This window comes from Camelus ferus, chromosome 14, assembly GCF_009834535.1.
Source record: "Camelus ferus isolate YT-003-E chromosome 14, BCGSAC_Cfer_1.0, whole genome shotgun sequence".
NCBI lineage: Eukaryota > Metazoa > Chordata > Mammalia > Artiodactyla > Camelidae > Camelus > Camelus ferus.
This window is the reverse complement of record NC_045709.1, coordinates 28,009,237-28,030,485: the sequence shown is the minus strand read 5'-3', so window position 1 is coordinate 28,030,485 and position 21,249 is coordinate 28,009,237. Positions and strand designations below refer to the sequence as shown.

General features: G+C 38.6%; 2 protein-coding genes across 2 annotated transcripts in view; both read left to right on the top strand.

Moving 5' to 3' along the window:
* The first annotated feature begins 855 nt into the window (after positions 1-855).
* On the top strand, positions 856-20,213 carry ABHD13 (abhydrolase domain containing 13). The gene is made up of 2 exons (XM_032496673.1): positions 856-1,049; positions 15,003-20,213. The coding sequence occupies exon 2, from the start codon at positions 15,023-15,025 to the stop codon at positions 16,034-16,036; it is 1,014 nt and encodes a 337-aa protein (XP_032352564.1). The 5' UTR covers positions 856-1,049; positions 15,003-15,022; the 3' UTR covers positions 16,037-20,213.
* TNFSF13B (TNF superfamily member 13b) overlaps positions 919-21,249 on the top strand; it is a 71,046-nt gene continuing 50,715 nt past the window's right edge. Inside the window, exon 1 of the mRNA XM_032496675.1 lies at positions 919-1,049. The gene's annotated coding sequence lies outside the window, so the exon portion shown is untranslated. The remainder of the gene's footprint in view (positions 1,050-21,249) is intronic.

The following is a 21,249-nucleotide window of genomic DNA, read 5'->3' as shown; positions in this document are numbered from 1 at the left end:
ACTTTATTAGTTTATTTCTGAAGTGGTTGGTCTGCCTTGCTGGGTGGCTCTCGTGATGGACAACAGGCACCTAGTATCAAGAGCCTCTCTGACCTGGAGCTCTCACTCAGTTAGCAGATCCCGTGTTTTAAAAAACATGGCATTATCGTCTGTGTATATAAAACAGAGAATAGGGAACGACAAGGGTGGCGACAGACGTTTATAAAGAAACAATTCAGTACAACTTGGTGCGCAGGGGTGTTGTTAGGGGAACCAATGACGCTGCAGGGAAGCTAATGACCATTTGTGTGGTCACTTCCAAGGCCCTGGGAAGGGCACTAGCAATGTTCTCACGGTCTTGCGCTTCTGTAAATTTGCAAAAGCGTGATTTTGCATTCTTTTTCTTTAAAAGCGTCTAAATGGTACAAGTCTCGGGCCCCATAAAGCAAGCATCCGCCTGTAACGGTCCCCCTGACAAAGGCAGGAGTGAGTCGGGGATTAGACAAAAAGAAATACAGTTACGGGGGCGCTTTAAGTGCTGGAACTCACTCCCCTAACAACCCTGTGAGGCAGACACGCTTTCTTCTGGAAGAAATGCGTCCCGCAGGCTCTCAGATCTCACTCCGGAGGCCTCGCAGTCGGGACGCGAAGCCTCCCTGCTCGGAGGGAGGAGACGCCGCCCGGCACCCAGCATACCACGAGCGCGCGCGCGCCGCCGGCCCCGCCCCGCGGTGTCTTGTCCGTCCCGGCCGCCGTAGCGGGGACTCCCCCGGCCGCGGTGTCTGCGCATGCCCGGGGGGGGCGGGCCGCGTTCCCACTCCCGGGAGGAAGGCGGGGAGCAGGTGATGTGGGAGCCGGCGGTGTCATTTGCCGGCTACACCGAGCGTGGGCCGGAAGTTGAGGAGCCGAGTGCCGCGCCGCAGGAGCTCCCGGCTGGACCGTGGCGACGGCGGCGGCCCCTCGGCGGGAAGAGGACGATGAGGAGCGACGGAAGCGACGCGGGGGGACGCTGCTGCGCGGCGCCGGGTTCCGTGTCCGCGGCCGACTTCGCAGCCTGAGAGCGGGTCTAAGTAAGTGCGGAGCGGGGCCGCCGAGCCGCGGGGCCGCTCTCCCCCGGGGGCCGCGCGGGCGGCTGGCCGGGGCCTCACGGGCGCCCGGGACCCGCACCGCCTCCCGGGGGCGCGGGGCTGCGCGCCCAGGGCCGTGCGGGACCCGAACGGAGCCCACTCCGCAGCCTTGCGGGAGGGGAGAAACCCAAACAGACGCCGGTGTGGAAACTGAGGCGCGCGGTTGACCGCGGCCCCGGGTGCGGTGCCGGGACCGTGTCCCAGACCGTGTCTCCGAATCCGTCAGGGGTGTTTCCACTAACGCGTACACACCAGTGCTTGGACGTCATCCATCCCCACCCCAGCCCTCCCTCCTGCACACGAAAAGTGAAACCGAAAATCCCAGCTCCCAGGTGTGAGGGACGGAGTCGTCCTGACCCAGTCGCCTCGCCTGCAGGTTGAGACTTGCAAGGTTCGCGGCGGGAAGTTTGGGGCGCTTGAGTGACAGCACAGGCGAGCACCCCATACAGTTGAAGTCAGTCTTGCTATAGGTTCTTGTAACGTGTTTTCTGCAGAGTGCGTTACGAGTGTTATTTCTGAAGGTATCTTAACCAAAACCAAGTCTTTTATTCAACAGCTACTTAAATTTACTGTATACTAATAACTGAATAGGAAGACACAAGGGGATATGGGCTGTAAGTTTTGAAGCTTGATTTTCATTGATCCTGTCCTGGTATCTTTCTGCACGGCTTAATCCGCGTGCAAGCTTAATCACGTATCTTTTGCTCAAAGGTTAAGTTCTGCTCCACCAAATAAGAACTCGTGATGGACGGTCTAGTGTAATGTCATAATTGTCTTGCTTAAGACGTAGACTGCTCGGTTCAGTGACTGTTGGTAGAGACTTCCTATGTGTCAGGCATTGCTGTTTCCTGAAAATGCTGGCATGGGTAAGATGACGTCACAGTCATCAGGTAACTCCCAGTCTGTGTAAAGCAGTTGAGTTACACTATAGTAGTGAGTGCCACCACGTAAATGTGTGCAAAGGACAGGATGTGCAGTGGTGGGCGGCAGGGAGGAGAGGTCCAGAGAAGGCTTTCTGAAGGAGCTGCTATCTGAGCTGGGTTTTGACAGAAAAAACCAAGACATTGCCTCAGTTACCTCGTGTGTGCAAGTACTCGGGTATCTGCAGTGAGCCTCACTTACCATTATTTAATCCAAGTCTAGCAGCAGTTCTAATTGTACTTACTTTCTCTTACTCTACTCTAGTAGATAAAAAAAAAATACTTTAAATTGTCTTATACAAGTAGTTGCATTTATTAACACACTGTGTATTACATTTGATCTCAGCAGCTTTTCAATTATGTGTTTCATCCCCCTTTGACATATGAGGAGACATATATTTAGAGAGATTAAGTGAGTTGGCAAAAGCCCACCTAGCTATTAACATAACAAGCCCCACACACTGTCCTTTCCACTGCTTGGCACTGCCTCCCATTGCTCGCTAAGTTGGAATGATGAAAGGAAGCCGGTTTAGGAATACCTGCACATGCATGCCTTGGCTCGCGCCTGCCTTCTCAGACCTGAATGTGAGGGTTTACTAACCAGGTTGCCCTCGGTTAGCAACATGACTTTCCTGCTGGATATAGGAAACTGTCCATCCTGACATTTTTCTGTGATTTCTTCTTTCTCGTCACTTATCTCAGGGGAACCTATTTCTGTTTCTCTGTTTTTCTTTGACTTAGAACTCAGTTATTACTCAGATTCTAAAACCCTGCTAAGTCTTGTTTAGTCACCTCTGTAGTTTGAGGCCCTTATGTACTCTTTTTAGAATAGACCTTTAAAAAAGGTTCTAGTTTTTCTCTTGTTTCTAATTAAGATACTTCCCCCTGAAATGATAGACATCTTAATAAGTTACCACATTTTATTTCACTATTTCATATAAGTCTTAACTCCTACAGCAGTACATTGTACTGGAATTGCAAAGGTGTAGTATTTCCAGGACAAGAACTGTACACATTTATGAGCTAGCCAGAAAATCTTACTTCTTCTGTAACATTCATTTTATGAGAAAATGAATTCTAAGTTTCATCCATTTAGTTTATAGTATTTAGAACAGTACCCCTTCATTAACTGGAAACCCTAATTTTATCAGTTTTAATTCCAGCATCGCTGTTTGCGTTTTAGCCTTGTGGATCCAATTTTTTTAAACCATTTTATTTCTTGGATATTTATAATCTCAGAACAAATTGTGATTGACTTCGGTAATGACAATAATCTGTCATCTTTGTTCTGTGAGAGTTGACTATATTTGCCAAGTCTTCTGTGCTTCAACAGAAAGGGAAAGCACCAAAATGCTGCTAAGTGGCTGCCCAGTATAACATTTGAGGTGTCTGTTCCAGCAAGTTCAAATCCCAGTTAAAATGCTCTCTAAACTGTTCAGTTGCTATCCAGCAACTCCATAGGTAGTTATTGTTCATTTGTCCCATAGGACTATTAATACACACTTTTTCATTATTGATGACATGTGGGTAACCGTTAGGGAAATAGATAATTCATTCTGTGGTGTCTCCGGCACACTGATGGCAGCTCTTTGTGTTTCCATTTCAGCTGTGCAGCTGGCATGGTTTCTTAACTTCCCAGTGCTTAGCAGAAAAGGAGATATATTGATGCAGGAGGGCTGAACCTGAGTTCTGTAATTACTTGAAATGTGATCGGAAGCTGTGAATTCCCCCAGAGGATACTCATTCTTTCCCTGTGATGTGGATGTTAGCAGTGACACGTGAATTTGCTTTCCATTTTTTGGTCTTCACTTGAACCTACACATGGCTTGGTCTCTTGTAGTCAAGTTTTTTAATGTATGGGCAGTTTTTATTTTTAAACAACATGTTCCTAAAATTATCAATTGAGATGCCTATAAAGGCCTTTAAAAATAATGGTACATTTATGACTTAGGACTTTATAGAATTGTATTAATGATTTGGTCTTTAGTCATATTATTTTGGGGGGATTCCTGTTTAATTCATGTGTAGGTAAAAATCTTTTATAGTCTTCAAAGACCTTTTACTGTTGGCCGAATCAGTAAATGAATGTAGACTGTTCAGTATGGTGTAAACTTTTGCAATTAAAAATAATGAGAATAATTAGCATTTACTTTTTTGTGTGTGTGAAACAGTTCCAACCATCATTAAAATACAATTTTATCCATGAAAGATAATTTCAGTTCCCTCTGCTAGTATTAATGGGCAGTAATAGTTGAATGTATCCATTTCCATAGTTTGGGTTTTACTTCTTTGTATAGTTAAGTTGTAATTCTTCATTTTTAACTTTTGGATAAATATTGCTGGATAAAGGACTCTACCTGAAGAGAGTGGAAGCTTCAGAGAGACAGCAGTAACATTCTTTGGCGAGGGGGGAGGTTGAGGGTGGTTGTTACTTTAGACTTGGAATTAATCTTTAATGTGCTGTTTGCCGTCATTTACTTTACTTTTTATTGGAGGGAATAACCTGAGTTCCATTAACAAAGCAAAGAAAAATACTGCAGAGTTCATGGAACTCGTGACAGTTCCTTGTGTATTTACTTCCTGGCGTTTCGTCCTCCTCTTCCCTTAATTACACACTCTTAAGACACTGTGTCTGTTGTTTTATGTAAAGGTTGTTTAGCCAAAGTTATTTTCTACAACTTTGTGTACTCTTTAAAATATGTTACTTTGACAGTTAGAGGTCTGGGTAGGAGACTGAAAATGTTTCATGAATAAAATATTTACGAACCTCAATTGAAAGATAAAATCCCTGGATCTGTGGGCATCTGAGGTTTCTATTATTTTTAATCCCTCAGTAGCTTCTTCACTGTTTGGAGTCACATAACCAGGGCCTCCAACTTCCCACTGTACCAGTTAGTAAAGACAATATTATGCATAATCTAATGCCTGTTTTCTAACTTTCCAGTTTTTCTCCATCACCTGTAAAATAGAATTTGTGAAACCTTAGGGGTTATTCAGGTAACTGCTTCCTTTTACAAATGTAGAAACTCAAAGGGACATACAAGGGTACTCATTCAAATGGTTCCCCACATTTAAATGTGGCCTTGGCTACTCATCTGAGAATGTGAAGCAGCCCTGACCGGTGGAGAGCCTCACCGGCACTGGGCAGAGCCCTCGCTCAGGTTGAAAGCTCATCTCCCCAAAGCTTGTCTTCTGTTTATGATCCTTGGGAACCTGAAGAAAGTTATGTGTTTTTATTAAAGATATTTCTCTTCTAGCATCTAGCAGGCTTAGTAACCTTATAATATGCACAAAAGATGTAAATTAATGTAGTACATTATTCTTAATTTGAAGGAGGCAAGTCTCTAAGGAAAAAAGGCAGTAAATTTATATAGTTACAGAACAGTGGTTCTCAAATTTTTTTTTTGTCTCAGAACACCTTTCATTTTAAAAAATTATTACAGACTCCAAAGGGTTTTTGTATATGTAGACTATATAGAAAGCTTTATTGTGTTAGAAATTAAAACTGGGAGTTTATAAAATATATAAGTTTATCACTTCAAAATAACAGTAAGAGATCTGCATATTAACATAATAACATATTTATGCAAAACAGCTGTCTTTACTAAAAAATTAGCAAGGAATGTGGCATTGTTTTACGTTTTTGTAAGTATCTTTAATGTCTGCTTCCTAGAAGACACGCCGATGATCACGTTTCTCCGTTCTCATGCGGGAGGTTGTTTTAGGTGCACTGCACGTAGGAAATCAGGCTCACAGACATTTGTAGTTGCAAAGGGAGTATTTTAACAGTCTTTTCAGATAATTGTGGACATAGTCAACGGATGGTAGTTTCTTTTTTTATTTTTTAAGGATGTGGTTTTATTTATTTATTTTTAAACCCTTGGGGGGGTAATTAGGTTTATTTAATTTTAATGGAGGTACTGGGGATTGATCCCAGAATCTCATGCATGTTAAGCGTTCACTTTGCCACAAGCTATACTCTCCCCTCTCAGATGGTGGTTTCTTAAAGGTCATTTATATTGTGGACTCTGAAACCCATATCAAACAGCCCTTCATCTCTGTTACATTAGAAATCCATTGGTTTATCTTTCAGTGAATTTTTTAATCCATGCTTGATTTCTGTGACTTCATTCATCGGTCATTTGGAAAGTGTTAGTTTGCTGTGTTGGGCAGATTCTTCCAAATATTGACATATTTAATAGGTTAGCAAATGTCACATTTGTTGATATTATCACCATCACAGTGTCATCAGAAAAGTCTCTAAGTTTTGGGAAGTTATTGGCAACTTCATTCGTTTTCCAGAAAATGTCTGCCAGACACATAAGCCTGAATAACCACAGTTTGTCTGTTGTCTTTTTAAGTAAAAATGGTGCCACCTAAAAATAAAAATGGAGCTAGTTCAGCTCACAACTCAGAGGTATTTCAGTACACAGCAGTAGTGCTTTCTGTGTCTTCCTCATTTTGTTACACATTGTCACACAGAATGTTAAAAAGAAGTGTGCTCATTGGTTGGGATGCGATCTTCATCTGAGGCACTGGCAGTTTTACCCATCACTGGTTTTGTACCATTAGTGCTGGTGTCAAGCAGTGAAAAGGCAAGTAGTGTTGTAGTAAGCTTCTGCTGTTGATCTCAGAGACCCTTGGAATGGCTCTTGCGGACCGCCAGGAGTCTGCAGCCACCTTTGGAGGACCACTAGGGTAGAAAAATCTCAGTTTAATAGGGACCTTAAAGTTCATTCAGGTCAACTGCTCTAATTTCCTCTACACTGTCCTTGCCAAGTATTTATTTAGATTTTGCTTGAATACTTCCAGTTCCTGTGAATAATTGTGCTAAGTGAATAAAAATAAGTGGCATAGGCAGCTGTTTGATGGAAAGTCAGGGAAATTCTTACCCTTGGAATTATGCTTTGTCCATAAATTTTCACATGGTTTCTTTAAGTATAAAGCATGATGAAATCCAGAAATTACTAAAATTATGTCGCGAAGGACACATAGTTAAGATTTTGTTTTTCTCTTGCTGTATTTAAGGACAGTGTGGTCTTTGATTTCGTGTCCTCTGTGATTGAATGAATTTGTGTTAGGCACGAACAGTTACGTATGTCCATGCATGTTCTCCTGAGTAGATCATGAGTTACTTGAGAGTTACTGTGTAGAACATGAGCTACTTAAGAACATAAATTTTAAATAGTCTGTAGTGCCTAAGCGCTATGATTCAAATGGCAGATGTCTGCACTTATCTGTGGCTCTGTCTTTAATCTTTAAATAGTATGGTAGGATGCACTGGAATCCGGTGAAGCTGGGAGACCAACTGTAGGACCTTTTCTGTGGTCTGGGCTGAGTTTGAGAACTCCCTTGGGGACTTGGATTTGTGTTCTGAGGACTCATATCATTGAGGGTGGGAATAAATTTTGCATTGATCTCTCCTTTTTTAAAGCACAGAACAGTTATTTAAATATATTTCCTTAGAAATGAAGCCATTTGCGATCCTCTGAGTCCATATATGGGGAGCACTCAAGGTGATGAGTGGAGATCAGTTGAGCAGACCCCTCTGACTCTGTGGACTTGCCACGCAGCCAACACTGTAGCCAACGTGGTGGTGCTGATAGCCTCACAGCTACACATTGTTTATACTTTTAGCCTTAAATTGGTTATTGTATACTTAAAATGGGCAAATATTTTAAAGATAGGATGCATATGGAGCATTAAAGGTGAGCAAAGCAAGTTAATTAGGACCATGAAATTCTCAAAATGGCTGTCACCAGATCGGTAAGTTTCATTCATATGACCAAAGTGCCGTTACAGTATTAAAAGATGTTGCTAATATTTCAGAACCATTCTTTTAAAAAGAAAACAATCATGATTAGATTACTTTGTCTATAATAGTAAAAATTAGTCATGTTTTTGTCAGTGTTTTCTTGAGATGTGTTTAAGCCAGTATGACACCACTAACCTCTTCATCTAAATAAAAAGCACAAAAATTATCTTTAAGGTTGACTTTTTTCATTCACGCGTAAGACCTGTGCATGTTATAATAATGTGCCTATTTTTGATACTGTAACACATAGTTAAATTTAGTTTGCTTATTATATATTAAGCCCTAGAATCAATTGTTTCTTTAAAAAAAAGTGTACATTGTTTTTTGTTCATAATTAATGTAAAGCATGTAAAACATTAGGTGGGGAGGATGAGTTTAGTTTTGGGTAAGTCTGAGTTGTTGATAAAGCATCAGGTACTCAAGGAGCAGACAGACTGAGATGGTGGACGGAGTAGACATGGAGGTGGGAGTAATTCATACACAAGTGTGATGGTTGGAGCTATAAGAAAGAGGGAAGTCCCTGAGGGGAAGAAGGGTAAGTGTACAGGGCCTTGGAAAATGCCCACATTTAGGGCAGGTCAGAGGGAGAAACACAGGAATTGGAGTGTCCTGGAAGCTGAGGAGGATTCAAGGTGTGGTGCCACTTACAGGGGTGTGGTGTTGCAGTGTGGACTGAGAAGAATCCATCAGGTGTACCAGCCAGTGAGGCTTGCTTTTTATGAGAGATCATCCCGAGAGCTTGTGCATCAGATTCTCAAAGTGGCTGAGGAGTTACTGAGGGTGATTAAAGCCACAGATGGATGGGTTTCAGAGACATTTGAAACCTGAGAGCTGGTGCGATAACATGGCAAGGGCAGAACTGAGACATGGGAGTAAATGAGGTATTTCTGTAAGATGTAGACATGAAGACAGTAGTGATGCAGAAGCAGCGTGGACAGTGAGGAGGGATTGGGTGACTGAGTTTCTGTGCTCTACAGGTCTAATGTTCTTTCTCTCCGAGCAACCCTTCTGATTGGTATAAACTGTGGTTTAACCTTGAGTATATTAAACTCACCGTTTCTCTTGGTTGTTTATGATGCTAAAATCTAATCAGCAAATGCCTTGCAGCAGGCGTAGAACCTGGCAAATAATCCATCTCTTCTGGCAACACATTCATAAATGCTTGCCTCATTGGACATACTTTTTAAGGGGTAACTAGTTGTCTTGCTTATTCAGCATGTCTAGCAGCAGTGGTTTTGGGTTCAGTTGGACATTCTCAATAGGCCCATGAGAACATCCCTGGCACCCACCTCCCCCTGCTTTGGTGAATCACATGGGGTAGAAAACCCAGCATATCAGCATCAGCTGTGTGGTTCCCAAGTGCAGGTCAGGCTGGTGGAGAGATGACAGGTGGGTGGGGGCGGGCGCCACCCTGACTGAGCTGCTTCCGGCTCCACGGGAGACAGTGTCCTCTGTTACAGCACCAGTGCATGGTATGGCATCCACAACGCAGCAGAGGACACACCAGTTACAAGTCACATCCCACTCAGAGAGGTCCATCTTTGTGCTTCCCACTGGGCATGTGTAGACCTGCTCACTGTCTTCTCAACCCATATTCATCCCACCAGTAGGGTCAAGTTTACCACACAAAATGTGGCTTGAAACATAGCTCAGATCCCATATTTATGAGGTTTCCAGGGAAACAGTGCTAGAAGGTTAACCAGAGGTCATTTTTTCCCCCACGGAGGAGAAAAGGTTTTGTTAACCTTTTATTCACACTAATTTATTGACAATAAATGGAAAACGTACTGCTAGCTGTAGCATCTATGCGGTGGTCTGTGTTAGAGGCAGTGTTGATTTTTATTGACCAGCATAACATCTGGGTCTGTGTGAAGCTTTTTTTTACATCTCAGCAGATGGCTCTCGTAATGGTACTTTGTTACAATATCTGCACATTTAGTAAATAAAAAATCCTTGCTGTATTGTTTGCCAGACCCAGTTCCTTTAAGAGCATGGAGACATGATACAAAGGAGCAGAAATTATTGGCAAACTGGCTTAGGAGATTTAAAGTAGTCTGAGTGGAGGTCCTTTCCTGAACCACCGATGTGCCATAATGCGTTAAAGAGAAGCCACACACACACTCCAGAACAGTTTTTATTAACCTGTCCTTAAAACTGACTTGCATTTGATAGTCCTCCAAATGAACTGATTTTTATTCTGACTTCCACAGTTTAATAACAGTCCATTGTAAGATTATATTAAGGCAACTTTTCAGGAATGTTTTGTGGAAAACTGCAGGTTTGATCCCTGTTGTTCCTAACCAGCAGTGGACTCACATGTGCCATTTTCCTAATGTCCAGTCTTGAACTTACATGCCCAGTGCTCAGAATGCAGTTGTCTTTTCTTAGACGTCTAATCATTCAGGCACATTGCTGGATTGTTCATTTAAAACACATTTTGGTCTTGAGTATATGTAAAGTTGTGTACTACCCATAGGGATACAGTGGTGAAAAAGAAAAACACAGTTCCTGGCCTTGTAGATTTAAATTTAATATTGTATGTTGAAATTAGAAATTAAAGAGGCTACTTTAAAAAAAAAGATTTTTTTTCAAAGTTTGAAAAACTTAACTATATAGATTTAATCTATACAGGTGGTTTGAATTTCAAAATCTGATTTATCCACATGTAGGAAGTTTTATATTTTGTCTAGTGTTATATTAGTTTTTATAATAACTTTATTTGGCTTGAAAATTTAGTTAGTTCACTCCTCGTTATTCAGGTTATATGAGTGGTTTGCCATGCCCTCAATCAAATTTCTAGATTCTTTTTTCTTGTCTCATAGGTGCTTGGTAAATTCTGATGTTGATGTTAATTTGAGCAGAACATGGTTAAGAATGTAGTAGTACAGCTAGGAATATTAGTCACTAATGCAAATAAAGGTAATATGTCTATAGCATTTGTAAATGCTTTTTTATTAATTTTATTTGATAATGCTGACCAGCTTTATAAGTAGGCATTTTAAAAATTCTCGTTCTACCGAGAAGAAAATTCAGACTGAAGATAAGTTATAAACTCAAGATTATTCAGCAAATATATGGTAGAGCAGACTGAAAGGGTGATGCAGTTTTAGTGTGTTTTTTTCTACTGTATCATCAAATAAATATTAGACATTCTCATCTCTCTGATACGTCTGTCATAAATGATTGGCTTGTCTATGAAAAAAAGCACATTTTTTCACTAAAGAAGTATCTTAAATGGTATATCTGATTTTCTGAATAGTACAGTGCTCCAGTGTACTTGTATGTTTTACCCCAGACCTTGTTAATCCTAATCATTACAGAAAAATTCTTTTGTTTTGCTGTATAAAGTTAATGCCAGTCTGTCTCCCATTTTCAAGTAAGCATTAGATGAAAAGTTTAAGTGGTCAGAGGCGTTGCTGAGATTCACCCACTACCGTGGAAGAGTGTAGAGGAATGTCTGATTTAAGGTGTTGGTGAGTAGCAGTCAGACATCGTGAAGAGCACTGATTATTTACCTGGAACGGTTAGTCAGTGTTCAGTGTGATTGGCTCAGCTGGCTGCTGTGCTGCAGCCTCTTCCAGTCTGGTTCTTAACCAGATCTGACACCTAGTGCTTAGGTATTGCTTTTGTAGTTTTGAAGCTTGGATTTTTGTTACTTCATTTACCTGCTTTTCTCCAGCTTAACATAGTGCTCATTGCAGTAAAACTTGCTACAACTGGGTGGCAGTGTTGATTTCAGAGAAACTTCAGAAAAATGCTATGCTGTTGGGTTATGTTCAAAGAGAATCGTTGGAACAAAAACTCAAATTTGAAAGTCCATGTTTAGTGAAATTGTAAAATATTTTTGGTGCTATAATATTGAAAAATCGAATTTATTAAATCATCTAACTCATTTTTATAGTCAGTCTAAGTTGATTTTCAGTGTTTGTATCTAATTTGATGAACTAAACTACTACATTTATTAGCTTATGGCATGCAATAAAATTTCAAAAATATGTCATTAACAAATATTTATTAAATTTAAGAATAACTTCTTTATAGTAGTTTTGTTAGTAAAAGAGAAATGTAATATTTCTTAAAAATTGATAACTATCTAGGTAGATGACTGCTACATAAAAAAAAGTAAATCTCACCTTGTCTCCCTTTTTAAGACAGCATGCATAAACTTTTTTGATAACAAAAAATTGACTTCTGAAAGCTTTTATTTTTTTTCACGTTATATTTTTCAGCAAATTTTAAAAGATTTTTCTCCAGTAAGTCATTTTCTTCATTTATCTCTGTTTCTCAAATAGAACTGGTGTGTCTTTGTTTCACACTTATCCCCCACGTGTTTATAGCCTTAAGAGTAAATCATAGCAATCTGTTTTGAATCTGGTATGAAATTGCAATAAGGACTGTATAAAAGATTTAGCATACTTCATAATACTAGCAAGCTAACGTTTCTTTTTAATCAGATGTAAAAGACAAATTATTAAACTTTTTCCTAAAAATAGTACAATATTAGAAACTAGTGGCTAATTTAAACTATTGTTTTAAATTTAGCTGTGAGGATCTCCAAATACAGGAGGAAATATTTTAGTTTTTCTTATGCTAGTTTAATTATAATTTTTTTCTATAATGTGAAAAAACTGACAATAAATTATATCAGATTGGGCTTGATAGGTTAGAATCTGTTAACTACATCTTTAAATAAAATTTGCCCTCAGCTTATCTGGCTCAGTAAAGTTGTGGGCTACAAAATCAATATACAGAAATCTGTCATGTTTCTATATGTTAACAATGAACTATCAAAGAAATTAAAACAATCCCATTTACAATTCCACCAAGAAGAATAAAATAACTAAGAATAAATTTATCTAAGGAGGTAAAAGAACTGTGCACTGAAGACTATAAGACATTAATGAAAGAAATTGAAGAATACACAAAAAAATGGAAAGGTATTTAGTGCTTATGGATTGGAAGAACTAACATTGTTAAGATGTTCATACTGGTGAAAGCAATCCACAGATTCAGTGCAATCTGTATCAAAATTCCAATGGCATTTCTCAGACAAATAGAGCAAATAATCCTCAAATTTGTATGGAACCACAAGTGACTCTGAATAGCCAAATCAATCTTGAGAAAGGCAAACAAAACTGGAGACATTGTGCTCCCTGATTTCAAACTATATTACTGTAGTAATTACTGTAGTAATTACTGTAGTAATCAAAACAGTATGCTGTTAGCATAAAAACAAACATATCAGTGGAACAGAATAGCCCAGAAATAAACCCACGCATATATGGTCAATTAATTTATGACAAAGGAGCCATGAATATACAATGGAGAATGGACAGTCCCTTCAATAAATGATGCTGGGAAAACGATGCAGAATGAAACTGGACTGCTGTCTTATACACACAAAAATTAACTCAAAATGAATTAAAAACTTTAACATAAGACCTGAAAGCACAAAACCCATAGAAGAAAACACAGGTGGTAACTCCTTGGCATTGACTTTTGCAGTGATGTTTTGGATCTGACCCTAAGAGCAAAGGCAACAGAAGTAACAATAAAGTGGGACTACATCAAACTAAAAAGCTTTTTTGCACAGCAAAGGAAACCATCAACCAAATGAGAATGCAACCTGCTGAATGGGAGAAAATGTTTGCAAATCAAATACTGATAAAGAGTTAATATCCAAAATATATAAAGAACTCACACAACTCAATAGCACAAAAATTCAAGCAGCTTGATTAAAAAAATGGACAGAATATCTGAATACTTTTTTTTTCCAAAGATGACATACAGATGTCCAACAGATGCATGAAAAGAGGCTGATGATCTTCAGTAATCACCAGGGCAGTGCAGATCAAAACTACATTGAGATGTTACCTTATACCTGTTAGAATGGCCATTATCAAAAAGATAAGAGATAACAAGTTTTGGTGAGGATGTGGAGAAAAGGAAACCTTTGTGAACTGTTGGTGGGAATGTAAATTGGTACAGCCTCTATGAAAAATGGTATAGAGATTCCTCAAAAAATTAAAAATGAAATAACCAAATGAGCCAGCAATTCCACTTCTTGATATTTATCCAAAGAAAATGAAAACACTAACTAAAAAAAGATATATGCACCTCCATGTTCATTGCAGCATTATTTACAGTAGCCAAGATATGGAGACAGTCTAGGTGTTCATTAATGGATGAATGGATAAAGAAAATGTGGGGTGTGTATACACGCATGCACGTGCGCACACACGCACACACAGTGGAATATTACTCAGCCATAAAAAGAATGAAAATTTGCCATTTGCAGCAACATGGATGGACCTTGAGGGAATTTTACTGAGTAAGTTAGACAAAGAGAAATACTGTATGATCTCACTTATATGGGGAATCTAAAAAAAAAAGATAGATTGATAGATACGGAGAACATAGCAGTGGTTGCCAGAGGCTGGGGGAAGGGGGCAAAATAGGTGAAGGGAGTCAAATGGTACAAACTTAGGGTTATAAAATAGACAAGTCATGGGGATGTAATGTACAGCATGGTGACTGTAGTTAATAGTTTTGTATTGCATTTTTGAAAGTTTCTTAGAGTAGGTCTTAAAAGTTCTCATCACAAAAAAATTTTGTAACTATTTGTGGTGATGGATGTTAACTAGACTTACTGTGATCATTTTGTTGTATATATAGATAACAAATCATTTTTATGTTGCACACCTGAAACTAAAGTAATGTTATATGTCAGTTTTACTTCAATTAAGGAAAAAATTGCCCTCACCCTACCTATCTCCCTGGTGGGTGCACCAGAGCCCTGGAGGCTCACTCATTGGCCTCCAGGGTCTTCTACCTGCAAAACCAGGACTCGGCCAATCCACATATGCTCCTGAGCCTTCATTCTTTCATATAAAAAATTGGGAATGTGGCATCAACTTATTTTTCTATTAAATTAATACAGGCATGGAAATACCTGTATTTTTTAGAAAATGTTTCATAAGTACAGCAGTGGAGGGAGAGAGGAGACCTTAGAATAAAAGGGACAGAGGGAATCAGAGCAGTTGACTTTGTGGATATATTGACGTAGGTTTCTGGGGTTTCCCCTAGCACTGTGATTTATGGGATCTGCTTTTTAAAATAATAGATACACGCTGAGTTTTTGATTCTCTCTCTCTCTCTCAGGACACGTACGAAGAGCCACAATGGAAAAGTCCTGGACGCTGTGGAACTTTGTTGAAAGATGGCTAATAGCCTTGGCTTCATGGTCTTGGGCTCTCTGCCGCATTTCACTTTTACCTTTAATAGTGACTTTTCACCTGTATGGAGGCATTATCTTACTTCTGTTAATATTCATATCAATAGCAGGCATTCTGTATAAATTCCAGGACGTGTTGCTCTACTTCCCAGAACAGCCGTCGTCTTCACGCCTTTATGTTCCCATGCCCACTGGTATTCCACATGAAAACGTTTTCATCAGAACCAAAGACGGAGTGCGTCTGAATCTCATTTTGATAAGATACACTGGAGACAGTTCGCCCTATTCCCCAACGATAATTTATTTTCATGGGAATGCAGGCAACATAGGTCACAGGCTACCAAATGCGCTGCTCATGCTGGTCAACCTCAAAGTTAACCTTCTGCTTGTTGATTACCGAGGCTATGGGAAGAGCGACGGAGAAGCGAGTGAGGAGGGGCTGTGCTTAGACTCCGAGGCTGTGCTGGACTACGTGATGGCCAGGCCCGACCTCGACAAAACAAAAATTTTTCTTTTTGGCCGTTCCTTGGGAGGAGCAGTGGCTATTCATTTGGCTTCTGAAAATTCACATAGGATTTCAGCCATTATGGTGGAGAACACATTTTTAAGTATACCACATATGGCCAGCACTTTATTTTCATTCTTCCCAATGCGTTACCTTCCTTTATGGTGCTACAAAAATAAATTTTTGTCCTACAGAAAAATCTCTCAGTGCAGAATGCCTTCTCTTTTCATCTCTGGACTCTCCGACCAATTAATTCCACCAGTAATGATGAAGCAGCTTTATGAACTCTCCCCCTCTCGGACTAAGAGATTAGCCATTTTTCCTGATGGAACTCATAATGATACGTGGCAGTGCCAGGGTTACTTCACTGCCCTTGAACAGTTCATCAAAGAAGTAATAAAGAGTCATTCTCCTGAAGAAATAGCAAAAACTTCATCTAATGTAACAATTATATAATGTTTTTCTTTTTGATTAATGTACTGTATTTTAATTTGTGCAGAATGATAAAGAATGTTCCTTTCTAGAAGTGTGTTATGTCTGTACTTGTCTGAAGAGTGACATTAAACTTTGAAAGGACTTCATTGCTCCTTTGAGATGATCCAAATAGTTTTTTACATTTGAAGAACGATAATTCTTGGAATTACTTCATACATTTTCATCAAACCTTTCAATGTGATTGTGTGTTTGTGTCTTTAGTTTAATATGCTAGTATAATAGCATATTATATTCAAAAGTTTCTTGTTGCTACAGCTGTGTAATCTATGTGACACTTCGATTAATGGCTAGGTGTGGAAGGAGACACGAAAACAAGAAACCTTTGGGTATTATTCCTTTAGTAAATATTGGGACAATCATGGTAAGCAAACTTAGTTCTGTAATTGCATTTTTCACCTTAAAAGTTAAAATGAAATGCATGATGGTATTTTATTCCTTGACTTACGCAATGCCATGTTTTTACTGTAAATAGTACTGGTCATATGCCAATGTACATGATGCCCTGGGTCATAGCTATTTTTATGTAAACTCTGTTTTGTTTTTAGCAAGATATGAAATTGAGGCCTGCGTGCAGGTTGCCATTGAATTTTGCTGTGGTGAATGCTGAGATCCAGCTTTTTCTTACAAATAAATGGGACCCCATTTTCCAATAGAAATGTACCATGTTTTGTTAGGTACAGTCTGACATGTTGGATCATGGCATGTAAAAATAGAAATTTAGAATTTTACTGCAGCTTTGATGTGCATATTTGAACTTTTTAACATTTGTAATTTTGGTGGCAAAGAAATTTTAGCTTCTGTCAGTTTTGTAAGTCTACAGCTGAACCCCTAATAGCAGTCATAACGAAGATCAGAACTTGTTTAAGAATTAATTAGGAAGTCTTACCATTATTCCATTGTACATACTATTTTACAGAAATTTCCACATATGATTTTTAAGTCCCAATATCTTGGTGTATCTATCCCACTAAAGCCAAGATACCATTTATTGGACTTTCTGAAAATAAAACTTACAAAAACAAAAGTTAAAAAAAAAAAGCAGGCTGTCTTCTTTGGTCTGATGTTTTAGTTACGAAACAGAAGAGCTGCATCGAGAGTTCTAGGAAGCCTGACTCATTTATGTTCTCCTTGTAGGACTGTGCGAGTGAAGGGACGCTAGAGCTTTTAAATCACAGAACCTGTCAGCACCTTTAATTAAATGGCTGTCAGTGGGAAGTAGTGTTTGGACATACAGAAGAGTAAGAAAAATCTTACGTAGAGAAGAGCCCCTTAAAACTTACAGGATTTACCTTAAAAATATAAGCTATGAGGCATAGTTGTGCTAAGTTTTTTCAAGCAGTCCTCAAAAATTAGATGTAATTGAGCTCTGTACGGCGTTATGTCAGCTCCAACATATAATATTTTTTGAATATTTTAGCTATATTTATTGGCTTTGTGCAAGCAGCTAGGGCAGAGAAATAATAGGTCAATAATCTTGACCTTAATTTAAAACTTTCCATGGAGATAGGGCTAGAAATACTTTTGCCAAATAACATTCCTATCATTCACTTTATGTCAATATTTAGGAAAAAGTAAATTATAGCAAGTATGATTTCTAAAGGATGTTTTCTATAAATTGTAAAAAAAAATCATGCTTTTTATAAAAAAAAAGTTGGTAACGCGTATCATGGAAGGTGTATTTTGTATGTGTAAATTCACTACAATTAAAGGCTACTTTTCATCTTGTCAATCATTGCTATGTAGAATGAGTATCCTAAATAGTAACGCATTAAAAAGAAAACAGTTACTACAACAAAGTGTAGTGTATTTAGACGTGAGCTTATACACGGCACACCTTAGACTTCTATCATTCTTCAAGTTTACAGAGGACCTTCTTAGGTTTTCATGTAATCATTTAGTCTCCCACGCTGTGGAGGAATATATCAACTTTAGTTATAAATATTATGCTGATGAAGCATAAAAAGCTTTTTCTTCGGCAGTGTTTCATTTTATGCTGCCTTTTGTTCTCTTTCAGTACTCCAGATTTACAGTCACCCTCCCCCCCGGCTTTTTTTTTTAATCCAGGACTTCGGAAGTTCTGGAGTACTTGTGTTTCTCCCTCCCTCCATTCCCTTTCCTTCTGCAGCAAAGGGAAGAGGTTGCGTCTAGGGTTGTAGTCCATCCTTCTTTCCTGGCTTCTGTACTGGGGACTGTTTCCTTAGACGGGAAGGAGGTAGAAAGCAAACTCCTATCATCAGGGGCCCACAAACCCCATGGCATCAGTTTTATAAAATGTGTCTAATTTTGTGGCCATAGCAATTGGTCTTAATAAAACATGGATTCTTCATGGGTCACACCCTCATTTTGGACCCATCTCTTAGTGGGAGTAAGGGTGTGTCCATCTTGTTTATTAATTTTTGCTCATTTACACATGAGCATCCCCTATAGGAGTTTCTGAATTGAGTTTTTAAAGTTACTAAGCTACTGTAATTTGGAAATTCTAGAATGATTTTAGATGGCAAGATAAAACTCATTTAGATCAAAATCGATTATTTTAAAAGGAATTACTCGGGGTAAAATGACAAAAAGGATCCTAAAATGATATTGCAAAATGCGGAAAGAAATCATTTGTAATAGATAAAAGTGCAAATAGGATAGAAACAACTGGATGGGGAAATGTGACATAGTTCTCAAGCTTCGATCTAGGAAGTAATTAGCTGATGAGATTGGTGATGAGGAAACCTAACATTCAGAACAAAACAAGGCATTTCTAACAGAAGGTCATTGGAGTCCTGATGTTGCACCTACCCTGTGCTTTTGCAAATACTTTGGCTGTAAAATTGGTGTTTTCATTAAAATGGTATTTCGAATTTTGTTATGGGGGCAGTTTAAATTTATTTTTCATGGTCTGTAGACGGTTGATGATAACATGATCCCCCCTTTGGCAGTACGTCACCTGATTAACTCTTTGTAACACTTAGAGTTAGTGCCACCTGATGCTTTCACATTCATCTCTTACGTTTGTAAGATTTGGTTTGAGGTGGGTATTGGCTTGTTCAGTGGAATTAAGGAGTGAAGGCCGTATTCAGTTTTCTAGTGAACTATCTTGCAAGCCCAACTAAAGTGTAGTTTTTATGATTGAGTCCATTCCTTCCCTGAGGTTAGGAGTAAATAAGGTAAACCTTAAAAGATGATGTCACAGAAGTCGCTTGTTAAATCAGGTCGTGGTTGAGATATTCTGAAAACCTCCTGACCTCCCCCCCCCCTCCGTTTTTCTCACAGTGTTTGACAGCAATTACGGAAAAAGACACGTGACAAATAGTCATGATGCTTTTGAATGATCCACTTAAATTCATGTATTTTCATATCACTCAGGTAAAGTTGGAAATGACAGAGCACAGACATCTATTTTTTAAATCAATAGAGTTGAAAATAAAAAGCACTTCTGTTTATATTGCCATATATGCACATCATCTTAGCTAACCAGAAATAGTATATTAATTTTATGGTGAAATAAATGCATTCATCCTTAATAGTAAGTAGTCAACACATTTTTGCCAAATGGCACAAATATACCTCCATTTATATTTTGTATCTTTAAAGTGTAGTTTAACAGTAGGACTATGTATAAGAGACACTTTTTTACAAAAAGTGTCATATATACATATATACCAGGGATGAGTGTGTATTTAACATAATTTATAGCAATTTCTGTCAGTACACCATATACTGAAAATTCAAGTTATTTTCAGCCTATTCAAGTACATTCAGGATAAAATAAGTCAATCCAGTTTCATAATGTAAATCATATTTTGTTATTTGCCATATTTTATTTGAAGCAGTAATACAATTTTATAACTCAAATTTGAATGTTATAGTACATTATGCGCTAATCATGGCAGGCAAACATTTTTGTTTTTTAACAATAAATTTCTTTTAAAATATACTTTCTATTTTTCTGTACTGACATGCAATAAATTGATACATTAAAAGATTGATTAATGTCTTAAGATAGTTTGTCTTCAGTCTTTTTTAAATTTTCTATTAACCTAAATTATATGGTAGGACAGTAAAGTTTCCTTAATGGTTAAATAAGCTCCTGGATTTGTACTGAAATGAATGGACTTGTACTAATGGTGTGAATAAAAAGTGGAAGTTAGATTTGTTTTCCCTTCCCTTGTATTCTTCTGCCACATGTATTTAATTTAGGCTAATTTAAATACTTTCTATATGTGAACTGGTGGTAAACAAATAGACCCAAAGCATTTGATTAGTTACATTAATCTAGGAACAAATAGGTTTTAACTGTTCATGATCATGATGCCTTAGAATTTCATAAAGTGCCTTTTCATGAAATTGTCGGGTTTTTTTTCTTTGTTCCTTTTTTTTCTCTCATTGGCATTGAGTTAATAATTTGGGCTGATTAAAAATTGCCAGATATTCATTCAACCTTTAGGAATGGTTCTGTAGGTTGCTTTCCCTAACGGGAAACTTACATGCTTGAATAGCGTCAGAACCAGCTGAATGATAGGAAGTGGAGATGAAACACTCACTTATTGGAGACACCCGAAATGTACCATTAACATCAAGAAATTAACACAGATACATTACTACATCTAATTCTCATCTCATCTACATTTTGCCCATTATCTAATATCATTGATAGCAAAATGATCTCCTTGTGAATATAGGTGCAAAAACCCTCGACAAAATACTATCACACTGAATCCGGCAGTTTATAAAGGGATTATGCACCATGATCAAGTGGCCAGAATCACAGAAATGCAAGGTTGGTTTAACATCTGAAAATCGATTAATGCAATATATATGTTAGACTGCTTGGGCTACCACTACAAAAATCATAGGCTGGTGGTTTAGACAACGGACATTTGTTTTCTCTCAGTTTTGGAACCTGTAAGTCCATGGTCAAGAAGCCAGCAAATTCAGTTTCTGGTGAGAGCTCTTTTCCCAGCTTGTAGATGGCCAGCTTCTTGCTTACCCTCACATGGCCCTTCCTCTGTCTGTGCGTGGGGAGGTTTCATCCTCTTCTTACAAGGACACCACTTCTTACAGGTTAGGGCAGCAGCCTTATGACCTTATTTAACTTTGATTATCTTTTTAAAGGCCTTATATCCTAATATAGTCACATTGGAGGTTAGGGCCTCAACATACAGATTTGGGAAGTGGGGCACAAT